Here is a 12,302-nt window from a genome sequence, read left to right as displayed (position 1 = left end):
TTTAAAAAATATATATATATTTACGTTCACATGAAAACACAAATTGAGCATATTAAAATTTATTACTTAAATGTGTGATTTTAAAATTGTTCAGCCTAATAATATATTTAAAATATTCAGATAAAAAATAAGAAAAGCTCTTTGTAAATAGCTGGAAACAATAAATAATTGTAATTACTGTTAAAGAGAAGAAAAAAAAACAGACAGGAAACATTATGGAATTGTAGCAAATAGAGAATTGATTGTTCAAGCTCTAAATTTACATTTTGCAATAACACCTTATTAAAAATATCAGAATTGAAAATATCCAATCGATATGACTGGAAATATTGTTGACAAAAGACAAGGATTTGTGCAGAAATCAGCACAAACAGATTAAATATATTGGAGTACATAATCAGAACCTGATATTCTTCATTGATAGGTAGTTTAATTATAAATCTTATTTAAAGATCCTGCTAACTTCTAGAATGAACCTTGTCAAACTACCATGATTTTTTCTGTCCACCAAATACTCAATTAAAATTTATATTCATTTATTAATATTTGCATATTCGTTCCTTAATTATTTTGTTTAAAACTTACAGACTGGGTCTGGTACTATTGTTAGAACTTTGACTCCTCAGATGACAGTTGCATCACAAGCACTTTCTAAAAGTCCGGTAAATATCATTGAATGCATTTTTAAGTTGACATGAAAACTTATTTTTTATTCTGGTTTTCAAAATGATTTACTGTATATGATCTAATATAAGCTGGTCTATGCACAAACTAACAATACACCTTTTTTTTTTTGGAGAAAAAAAAATTATCCGAAATTCAAAACCCAAGCCAAAAAAGATAAGTATATAAGGCAAAAAAGGAGGAAAATTTTTTTTTCTTTTTTCAATTGCTTTTTTGAACTACTCAGCATAAAAGGTGATCCATTAAAAGTACTGCTGAAACTTTTTATTTTTTTCCTCTCAAACATTTTTATCTACCTGTGCAGATTAACATCATCAATAGTTCAACTTGGTTGAAAGCCAAAGTAAAGCAAGCACTAACAGTGAGAGCTATTTCAATTCTAATGTTATGCTCTTTCTATTCAATAGTTTTAATTGTTTGCTGTTTTATAAGGAAAAATGAATAGTATAAGAAAATCTCATTAAAAGAAATATTCCCATTCCACTGTTATTTATTGGCATTTAATTTTCAACTATTATTTTATGTATATATATGCTTTGCACAGACTGTTTCATGATATTTAGCAATTTATCTATCACGCGCAACAAGCTGGAAAGCATTTTGTTTTTCAGTAGTCTTGTTTCTCTTACTTTAATTTACTATAATTTCCAATAAATTCTCACCCTGTGGCTATTTTTTCTTTGTGTGCAATTGATTCTACGATTAATATGTTATGCTAATTGTAGTCACTACAGTTGAACCTTGATTCAGCTTTTCCATGTCTTTCATTTTCCTGTGTGCATCGCTTGCCCGTCACAAATGCGATCCTTATAATGTTATTAATGCTTGTCTAGATTGTTATAGAATTGTGCTAACAGATTCCTGTGTCAATTGTTCATAAATTATTCCAATATTTAAAAAAAAAAAAATCAAGTTATTTCTTTTTCATTTATTTTTTGTTGAAGAAAAGTTGTAAATCGTGTTGTTAATAATACAGAAAAAGAGTATGGTATGGGTTGCAATTCAGGGAAAATGCCTCTAACATCATATTTGATATTAATGCATCAATTAATGAAAATATTGAAACTTAAGGTGTGATGTCGTATGAAAAAATAATTGCAGAAACTGGGAAAGTGCAAAATAATATGAGGATGGTGAAATGGAACCACAGCCAGTACAAATATTTCCTTAAGGATTCAAAAGTTATGAAACGTTGGGTGGGGAACTTTTTGTATTTGCACTAATTTACAATAATCAGTTAAATCAGATTACTAATTTACAAATTTCAAACATTTTTTTGTGTTGTGAATAAAAAATGATCAAACTATTATTTTTATGTATTTTAAATAAATAAATCTTTTTGCATCATAAATGTTTTTGGTGTTTTTTCAATTGAAAATTAAAAGACTTTTATTCTCATTATAAATTTGCTAGTTTTGAAGTGAATTTTCATGTAAAACTTTAACTTCTTTTTCCAGTCAGTATTTTTTTTTTTTTACCTTCATTGTATCTATTGTTTAAAATGATCGTCTCTTGAGAAACAATCGAGGTTCAACTGTATTTTTTTTTATTAGTTTTAAAACTACCTGTTATCAAAATAATGATTATTTTTTCTATAGAATTATCCAATGAATGGATTTACTTTTATAATAATTAAAATTATTTATATATCAAGTCAAAATGAAGTTTAGAAAATTGTTAAGGTTGACTTTACATTATATTTTAGTCTGTAGTGAGTACTGTTGTACAACAAACAACAACCAGTGTTTCTCGAACTACTTCAGCAAATACTCAATCAGCTGGTGCAGTAAGTATATATTTTGCTTTCATTTATATTTAAGTTACATTGTTTCTCAATTTTTAAAATACATTTTCTTTGGGAGGGCATGGGGAGATTAAGCAATTTTTTTCCCAATTTTTCATCTCTCAGGTTTCTTCTTTTTGAGATTGTAACTGTCAATTGAGAGACAAACAAACATTTGATTTCTTAAAAAAATCTTTTTCTTTCTTTTCTTTTTTTTGCTTAATAATGCCCTAAGTAATTTTTTATTTGTGGACTCCTTTTTAATATTTAAATTATTTATTCCTTTATTTGAATTAAAATGTAAAATACTTTCAAATTGTAAACAGATTTTTGTATTTATGTAAATTCTTATTATTTTCTTATGAGCCTGGTAGTGGGAAACCTCCTGCGCAGTAGTTTAATTTTGCCCTTTGACAAAAAGTTTTTATTTCTATATTATCAACTTTCAGGTTTTTTCTTCGTTTTTTAATATCTTTTTCTTTTTTATTCCTGTATTGTGCTTGGAGTGTCTTTAGTTTTAAACACTATGTTTAAAACACTTCTAAACTTAGAATTATCAAAAATGATTTTACTGAGCACCTTAGAACAAGCTTTAAAAAAAAATATATATATATTTCTTAATTTAACAGCATTTTATAAAATTTAAATTGGATTTCAACTAGGTTAACTATTGTTAAATACTGTTGATTTCCAAGTTCTGCTGTTTATCGTATACTCGTTACTTCATACATGTTAAATCAGGAGCATTTTTTTCGAATCAAAATCGAATACTGCTCTTAAGTTTCAGACAAAAAATATGAAAATAGCACTGCAGATTTATACCATAAATTCTGCTACCATGCTTATGAGATTTTAAAAATGTTGAGCTAATTTAGTGTGAGAATATTTGTGTTTATTTGTAAGCTTAGTTTGTTTATGAAATTGTCTTTAGGTCTGTCTGCTTGATAATTTTGAATCTTGAGCATTTAGTAGTCTCCATCTTCAATTTTTTTTTACTCATTGAACAGATTAATTTATAATATATTTAAAAGAAATTTGCTTGGTTAATCTGTATTTACTGAAATACTTAAAACACCACTTTTACATTTTAAACCATACATACTGGTAAAATTGAACTTTCTATAAAAAAAAATTTTCTTCATGTCTTTAAGATAATACTGTTGTAAATTTTTATTAAAATTTCCTAAACAATTAAATCAAAAAAGTCATAATTAGTATTATACGGTCAATCATTCTCTTGTCATCTATCTTCCCTTAACATAAAATTTTCGTTTTATAAATTTGATGTTTTTGACGAATTACGATTTGATGTATTGAGGAATTTAATTTTTCCTTTTATATGAAGTAAGTTAAAAAATTTAATAAAACATTTTTGTTTTAAAAAATAAACACACATCTAAAATGACGGATAATATATAATCATTTTCAAAAATTTGTTGAAATGTTTATTGACTATCTTGTATTTTACATGTCTTGCACAATAAAATAGTAATCGAAAATTTTTATACGAAATTCAAATTTTGTACAAGTTCATATGCCAACTGCATTCATAGCAGGGGTCAGGGAGAACAGGGAAAATGTCAGGAAAAGTTGCAATTTTTTACAAAATACCTGGAAAATTCCTATATCATACCTGGAAAATAACCAATTTTAGAATTATCAGTAACAGTAATCAGTTATCGAGATTCGAGTTAAATGATTCTAACATCTACTATATTTATTATATAAAATTCTACTTTTTAGTGAAACTTACCCTTGTTTCCATTCTCATTGTATTATATGTTTTTACTCAGAAAATATAGTATTTGGCATGACAAATAAAAAAAAGTTTTCAGGTGAAAAATTGCATGGTATAAATAAAATATGGTACGGATTTTCATTGATATTTACCAGATATACCTGGAAAAATCGGGGAATTTTTTTCTGAAATTGAGTGGGAACCCTGTCATAGTTTTTGTATAATTCCTAAAATTCTGATGAGCATTAAATAACTCAAATTACAATTTTTAAAACTTAAAGAAGAGAAATTACTTGATCTCTCTGGTATAAAGTTTAGACTTCTGTTAGGAAACTGCATTTTTTTTTTCCTTCCTATTCGTGCCCTGAATCAAATTATGCTTCTGGGCACCTCTTTTCGTCTTTGTAAATCTTACACTAGCTATAAAGGCAGTGTGGTTAAAGTATTGATCTATCATTGTCTAAGACTTAGGGTTTTTCACCCTGTAACAACTTGGAGCCTACCTTGGTTCAAGTAGCTTGTCTGGGTAGTCAAGGTGGTCAGTGCAAAATGATCCATGACCCATTTGACTGACAACAGGCTATTTGAAGAGTGCTTTTTTAAATTCTAGCATTTCTGCTGATAAAAATTATGGATAATGTGCAATGATTGATCAACTTCTCAAGTGTAGTCCATAACCTTGAACTATCCTAATTTTCTTTTTAAAAAAGAAGTTAAACGGGTAGAAAATATTTAAACTCTTTCTTAATTTATTGTTTTATTTACTTAAATGTGCATATCTTTGTAATAATTGGTTTTATCGATTGTGACGTATCAAATAGTCCTTTGTTTCATTAATTTTTGTTTTTGAAAGGATTTCTGTTATTCTGGCTACAATCGTGACCACTACGATGCTTATAGGGTAAGTTATTAAATGATTGGAACAACAAAAAACAAAAGAAACAAAAAAAAAATACTATCTGCACATACCACTTTGATTCCATCTCTATGTGCTCTCCTATTTTGGGTGTGTGTTTGTTGGTTTGTGGCAGTGCCTCTTGTTATCACTGCTTTCATTGTCCCATCTATTCCCTCCCCTAGCTGCTTTAAATTGCTGTTTGCTTTCTTTGAACTGTCATAAAGCTTTTTGTTGTTGAAAGCTTCAAAGAATGGTGCCAATAATGTAATTGTTGCTTTTCCTCAAATCCTGTGGCATCCATCATGGATGTTTTTGTTTTGAATGCTTTATCAGTTTAAGAAGCCTTTGAAAGTCTTTATAACTTGCAAAACCTGAGCAATATTAAGTTGTTTTTTCTCTTCTCCTGAATATCTTGTTAAAGGCATTAGTCTATTTTAACATTGTTTTTATTCAAGTTTTGAAAGCATAACTTGTAGTTAAACATTTTAATAAATGTTTTATGAATATTTTCTTTTTACCCTTTGAGGTTCATTTTTTACAAAAGATTTTTTTCTCCCTGCACGATTATTTTTTAAACTAAAATGGTATGTTTTAAAAGTAGATAGAAACCACTTAAAAGCCAATTTTACCTATTGCATTACTAATGCAATCTGTCTGACGCAAGATAGCCTTGCTTCCTGTCTCTTTACTTGGAATATGTCATAGGAAAAAGAAAGAAGAAAAGAATCTTTACAAAAGTTTCTAAATTCCCGTTTAAAAAAAAAAAAAAAAAAAAAGGAAATCAATGATTAAAAAAAAAAAATTCTATTTTTTCTACTCTGCCTTGTGTTTGCTATGTTTTGCTTGAGATAAGCTGTGAGCTCTAAGCACTTGTACAGGGAAAAATAATTTTAATTTGCATAATAAATGAAGCATCAGAATGTGATTATATTATCAAATGTGATTTTTTAAAAAATTTTTATCTGAATAAGGAATAAGAAAAAAATGAGTAAGCATGAAAATATGGGATTACTATTTAAATATTTTAAAACTAAAAAGTGAAAGTAACAGTTAGTCAAAATTCCGACAGGGCTAAGTTTTAAGTAGACCCTATTAGATTCAAGTTGTGGGTTGATTCTAAAATGCCTGTCCTGAGAGGTAAGTTCTATTTTGCTTTACTGCCACCTCAGCAGTTGTGGCATGGATCAGTGCATGTGCACACGTGTCTCTGACTGATAGTCTGTCTCCTGACTCCATTACAGCCAGATTGTGTTTTGTTTACATGTTAAAAATGGTGCGTAGCATTTTTAAAAAGTGCTTGAAGATGCTTATTTTTGATAAAAGCCCTTAAAAGTGCTTTTTTTTATTGGGTGTTTTTAAAAAAGTGCTTAATTTTCCCTTTTCGAAAATGAGATTTTTTTATTTTGCCATGCCGATTTTTGCCACAGATTATAAGCATGGTTTTCACATTGTTCTCTACAACATTTTCATAATTCATTCAAACACAATGCATTTCAGCATACTGCCATCACATATGAACGTGCCAATTATTTGACATGTTTGAGGAAATACTTGCGGATCCGCATGTCTGTATATTGAACTGGATGTGGTTAGATACTTGCACTGTCACATGCAACTCTGTTGCATTTTGCGAGATGTTCTCAATTTCAGGATTTAATTTTCCACCCTCTAAAATCGAACCGAAGAATCACTCTCTCTTTTTATGCTTCCTAATATGAGCAAGAAAAGAGTTAAAGAAATTTTTTCTTGAACTAGTCAGGAACTAGTTATTATTCTATTACTCTTTTCAGAAACTAGTTATTTTATCATGATCATGAAATTTCCGTGAGAATTATTTTGCATTTCGTTAGTCTATATAGTGCTTAAAAATACTTTTTTTAGTGCTTAAAAGGTGTTTTTTTGTTGTTGCTAGATTTGGCTACGCACCCTGTTATAGTAAGTGTTCAAAATATATAAGTCTATTACTGATCCCGCAACTGTAAAGTGCATCCTGTGATCCGGTTTTTGTTAGCAAGGAATGGAGCCCATTTTAATTCTTTCTGTCGAGACTGTCTTTGTTGTGAATCAGTTTGTGCCCTATTGCTTCTTCATGCTTTTGCTACACATGCTTAAGTTTTTTGTGTTAATTGAAGTATTGTATGTCTTAGGCTAAACATTTTGTTAAAAAATTTGATTGCATCAAACCCTAATTTCTATATTAATGTATCCTATCATTACTATAATGTATGCAATAAATATTCACACAATACAGTTTTTATTTTCAGCTTTGCTTTGTTGTTTCTTAATTGACTGATGTATGTTACAGATTTTTCAGATTATTCTACAATAATTCATATTGGTGTGTTTGAGTCTTAACGAAAAAGTTTATTGAGCTATTTTCGTATTCACAATTCTTGATTACTTTTCTAATTTTTTCTTAGAAATTTCTGGAGACTACAATTTTTTTGCTATTTCCTCTCTTTCCTTTTTCATCAAAAATATAGAAATTCCCTAGCAAACAAAAAAATAAAACAAATTCCATAACAAAATTGTTTTTTTTTTTATAATATATAAGACTAATGTGTTATAACCATTTTTTTAATTAATGTATGCATTAATAAATTCTTATTATAAATGTTTAATGTAGTGATTTTTATTAGCGTTTAGAAACAAGGAAATTTTTTTAATGAAAAGTAACATTTAAAAAAAGCACCTTCATTTTAAACTGAAGAGTTTACTGAAATGAGCTTTTGTTAATTAGTTATCGGAAGTTTAATGTTAATGGTATATTTTCTGAAGGAAAAAAAAATTCATTATTTTGAAAATTTGAATTGAAAGCCTCTTTAATTTCCTAAAGTAATATATTAGTTTATTTTCCCCTTTCTGTTATCCCCCCCCCCCGATTCTTACTAGGCTAGCCATTTTAGTACAAGATCTGAGACAGATTTTTGTCTGGTAACCTGCTAACGAGATATTTTCCTAAAGAGATATTTTCCTTCATATAAAATTATTTTAAAGTAAATTTATAGAAAATTTCATATGGCAGTTATTTTTAACGAAAACTACCTTCTATTTCCCTATTGACATAGTTAGTTTATTCTTTTGCAAATTTTGATGCTCTCAATTTTTTTTCTTGTCTTGTTTGTACATTCTAAAACTTATCTCTTTTGTAAAAAAAACAGAGGTGCCTTGTCGAATTTTTCGATATTCAATAGGCATCTCTTCTTTTTCTCCCTATTTTTTTCTGTAATTTTTTTTTTTTCAATTTATTTCAAATTTAGATTCTGAATTCTTAGAAGAGGTTATCCTCCTATTCAAAGTGAAGTATAAATGACTTAAACTTAATTTGTCATTATCCTGTAAAGATTGCATTCAGGCTTAAAAAAGTACTACCAGATTTGGGCTTTTCTTGCTAGTGCAAAATTTCTTATAATACACTACTATTATTCAAACTAAAACTACTGTGATTTAAATTATTATTTTAAAAAAATCTGGTATTTTTTTTCATTAAAGCTGCTTTTTTTTAGCTGTTATAAAAATCTTTGTTGCTCTTTGAAAAAGAATAGCATGTTTTATTTATTTGTTTTTTTACAGATGTCTCCAAACACTATCAAGAAGAAATGCCAAAATTTTTTGAGCACACTCATCAGATTAGCCGGTGATGAAACAACGAAAACTGCCTCCAACGTCAAGAAACTCATACAAAATCTGATTGTTAGTATTCATTCCTAATTAAATGTTTCATTTTATCAGTTCTTTCATGACAAATGCATTGCATTTTTCTTTTGAGTTACTGTCACGGTTACAAAAAAAAATTAATAGATATAATTTAGAGAGTAATTTAACCCTACCCTAAAACCCTAACCCGAAAGACCTATTTTCTGCGCTTGTCGTAGGGATATGGAACTTTCAACTGTATTTACAAAAGTCTTATCTTAAGTGTAAAAGAAGCAAAACAAATTAATAGTGTTAGAGAACTAACAATTTTTAAAACATGGAATATTTTTAATCCTGTTAAATTTCAGAAGATTAAAACTCCACATCAAAATGCATATTGTTCAACTCTAATTAATATCGATTTTAATTTAGTGTTATTAACAATGTCAACTAATCATAGGTGAATGTAATGTGAAATATATATCAATGTGAAATATCATCAGCAAGTTTTTCTTTATTTAGACAAAGCTTAAAATGTGTGTTTAAGAAATAATTGGTAAAAGTGATTGACTTTGAATTGATCTCATGAAGAATGTTTTTTAAAACCAAGTACAATCAATACAAAGCAAAAGTCCTGTACTCCAGGATTGGCAAAAGCAGGTATATCACAGATGTTACTTTTCAGGCATCTCTTTGTATTTAGTACACTAACCAATAAAGTGGTTATAAAAGAAACTAATTCCTACAATGTCTTCATGCTGCATTAATTTTCTTAAATGCAAATTTTAAGCTGTGCTCATTATCTTAAACATGCATTTTGAGTTACATTAGAGTAACTAAACATGAATTAATTTTTTAGGATGGCACTATTGAACCTGAGGAATTTTCTACTCAACTGCAAAAAGAGTTGCATTCAAACCATCAGCCTTATTTAATCCACTTTCTCAAGGTAACATTTCTTTCACACTTTTTTATGTTATCTGATAACCCATTTTTTTCATTTTATTTTCTAAATTCTAATTCTAAGAATCCTGCGGTGGACTGATCGTTAAGTCACGGTTCCAATTACTTCACCTTTAACAATTACTTTAAACTTTCCACCGCGAAAAAAACGAATTTATAAATTCTTTGTTCATAACACGATGAGAAATGACTTCCTTGCTTTGCAATTCATTTAAGTTATTATGAAGCATTAAATCTACATAAAATTTTGACTTTGATACGTAAAAGTGCTGGTTTTAATAGGAACAGGCAATCAGTTCATAATGTCTGTTGTCCCGCAATGGACTGATCGTTAAGATCACCGAAATCAAGCATCACTGGCTGCGGGTGGGTGACCACTTGGATCAGTCTGCTTAGGGACCAGGGGTGTGTGGTATTGGTCCTCGTTAAATTGTTCTACCGTAAAGTGCTAGACTTTGCTTGCAGGTTGTCGGGCCACTGAAGCGGGGGTGCCTTCAGAGGATCAAAATTGTGATGGCATGTCTTCGGATCATCCTCAGGGATGTTTCACAGACCGTCACCAATAGCCCATTGTGCAGCTTCTAGTGCAGCGTCAATGAACTACAACTAAGAATCGACGCACATGGGTGCCACTCTTCAGTCCTGGGGACTGAAATCAGTCTTGAGAAAAATCAATGGATTAATAATTTCTGTTAAATTAAATTTTCTTTTTTTTTTTCTTCCTTAGAAATTTAAAAAAATTTTTGGTCAAAATAAAAAAATAATATATCTTATGAAAATATATGATTTGGTAATGATGTCAGGACTTTTATTTATCTTCTTTTTATCAGCTTCACTAAATCTTATTCTTAAAGTCTTGACTAACGGGATTGATTGAACTTCATCTACTTATGTAATTAAATTTGCACTATTGCTGAATCTAAACCTCCACCATAACCTATTGTCATGCTGGCCAAAGTTAAATCAAGATTATTTTTTTAAAAAAGAAGTTATAGTGATAGAACAAAACATACGTAACAGTGAAATGAAAAATAGAGATATGAATGGTTTCAGGTTATTCAGTAATAGTTGTTAAAAAATATGCAAGGTTGGCTGTTATTTTCGTTTTGTTTGCTAAAAAATCATAAAATAAAGAAAAAAATTTAGAAAAGATAATCAAATGATTGATTTGATGAATGTAGGCTAATATCAAGGAAAGGTAAATTTTGGTGTCAGTGAGCTATAAATCTCTAAAAGTTTGGTAAACAACGCTAGATAGTATTATTTGGTCAAAAAATAAGTTCTGTCTTAAAATTTTTTTAGAGTGGCACCCCTGTCGACACATAGTCTTGCTTTAATTTAAGATTAATTTGCAATTTTTTTTTCAATGTAGTGTTGAGTATTTTCGTATGGAAAATGTACTCAAATATTGTATTTTGATTTTTTTAAACTTAACCATACCATTTTCAAGATAACAATAAAATTTCTGAGAAAGCAAAATTTCTAGACAAACATTCCTTAACAACCACGGTTCGCCAAGGTGGGCCCAGCCCTGAAAAAGCCAGTGCAGTGCTTTTATAAATCCTACTTAAACGATCTTATTACCCACCAATTTTTTTTTCTTCACATCTCATCATTTCCAAACAATTTTCTTCATATAATTAAATTATTGATTGAATATAAATACATATAGTAGATATAGATTATTCCTGATATGTTCATTCATGCATAATTATCAATTAAAAGTAATATTTCTCTATGTCTTTTAAAATTGTAAATTATGTACTTGGAATAAAGAATAAACACTTAACAACAAAGAAAACTATTCGTGCATTTAAGAATAGAGATTAATGTACCAAATGCTACAAAAAGTTGTGCAGTTCATTCCATGAATATATACAATGCTTCTTGAAATTCCATTCATTCCTTTTAAACCAAATTGCAGGTTTATTTGTAATTTAATGTTAATCGCGTAGCATATTAAGCTTTTTATTTTACGAATGATTTCAGTAACTTCATTATGCAATTCATTATACATATAGAACGCAGAAAAGAAAGACTGACATAATTATCCTCATAACCTTTTCTTTTGTCAATCCTTTTGATAATAATCAAGTAATATTTTTTTAGTTCATCCTATATCTTGTTCTTATATTTAGTATATATAATTTTGCATTTAGAGTATTTAAATTTTAAAAAAATTAAAAAATAAGAACTTGTCTCTGGGTAAAATTGGGTCTTTTAATGAAGAAACGCATTTGGGCTGTGTTTTTCTTAAAAACCTACTTTTCTGCAAACCCTGAACAATCTCTTTTAAAAAGACAGTAAAGCTAAAATAAGATAAGACTATTATTTGCCTCTTAACATTAGAGAGCCACGCGAGAATTCAGTGTACATTTATTGGTATAGTCATTAAAAAAGTTTTGGTAGAAATCTCAAAAAAAAGAAACCTCAGATTTTTCTAAATTAGTTAGGCTTCAGTGTTTTCCATATGCTATGCTGCCTATTTTATTATACTTTTATGTGAAAGGATTTAATGGTAATGCTATCCATATTAATCTGCTTTTTTTTTTTTTTTTTTTTTTTTTTTTTTTTTTTTTTTTTTTTTTTTTTTTTTTTTT

General features: G+C 28.5%; 1 protein-coding gene across 1 annotated transcript in view; it reads left to right on the top strand.

The window, feature by feature from the left end:
- Positions 1-12,302, top strand: part of LOC107439238 (transcription initiation factor TFIID subunit 4) — a gene marked incomplete in the record, with an annotated part of 45,143 nt that overhangs the window by 10,413 nt on the left and 22,428 nt on the right. Inside the window, 5 exon segments of the mRNA XM_043046237.2 lie at positions 588-662; positions 2,390-2,470; positions 5,059-5,106; positions 8,677-8,796; positions 9,599-9,688. Of these exon segments, the coding sequence (XP_042902171.2) occupies positions 588-662; positions 2,390-2,470; positions 5,059-5,106; positions 8,677-8,796; positions 9,599-9,688 (414 nt within the window).

This window comes from Parasteatoda tepidariorum, chromosome 6 (genome assembly GCF_043381705.1).
Source record: "Parasteatoda tepidariorum isolate YZ-2023 chromosome 6, CAS_Ptep_4.0, whole genome shotgun sequence".
Lineage (NCBI taxonomy): Eukaryota > Metazoa > Arthropoda > Arachnida > Araneae > Theridiidae > Parasteatoda > Parasteatoda tepidariorum.
The sequence above is the reverse complement of the archived record's forward strand: the minus strand, read 5'-3'. Positions and strand labels throughout refer to the sequence as shown.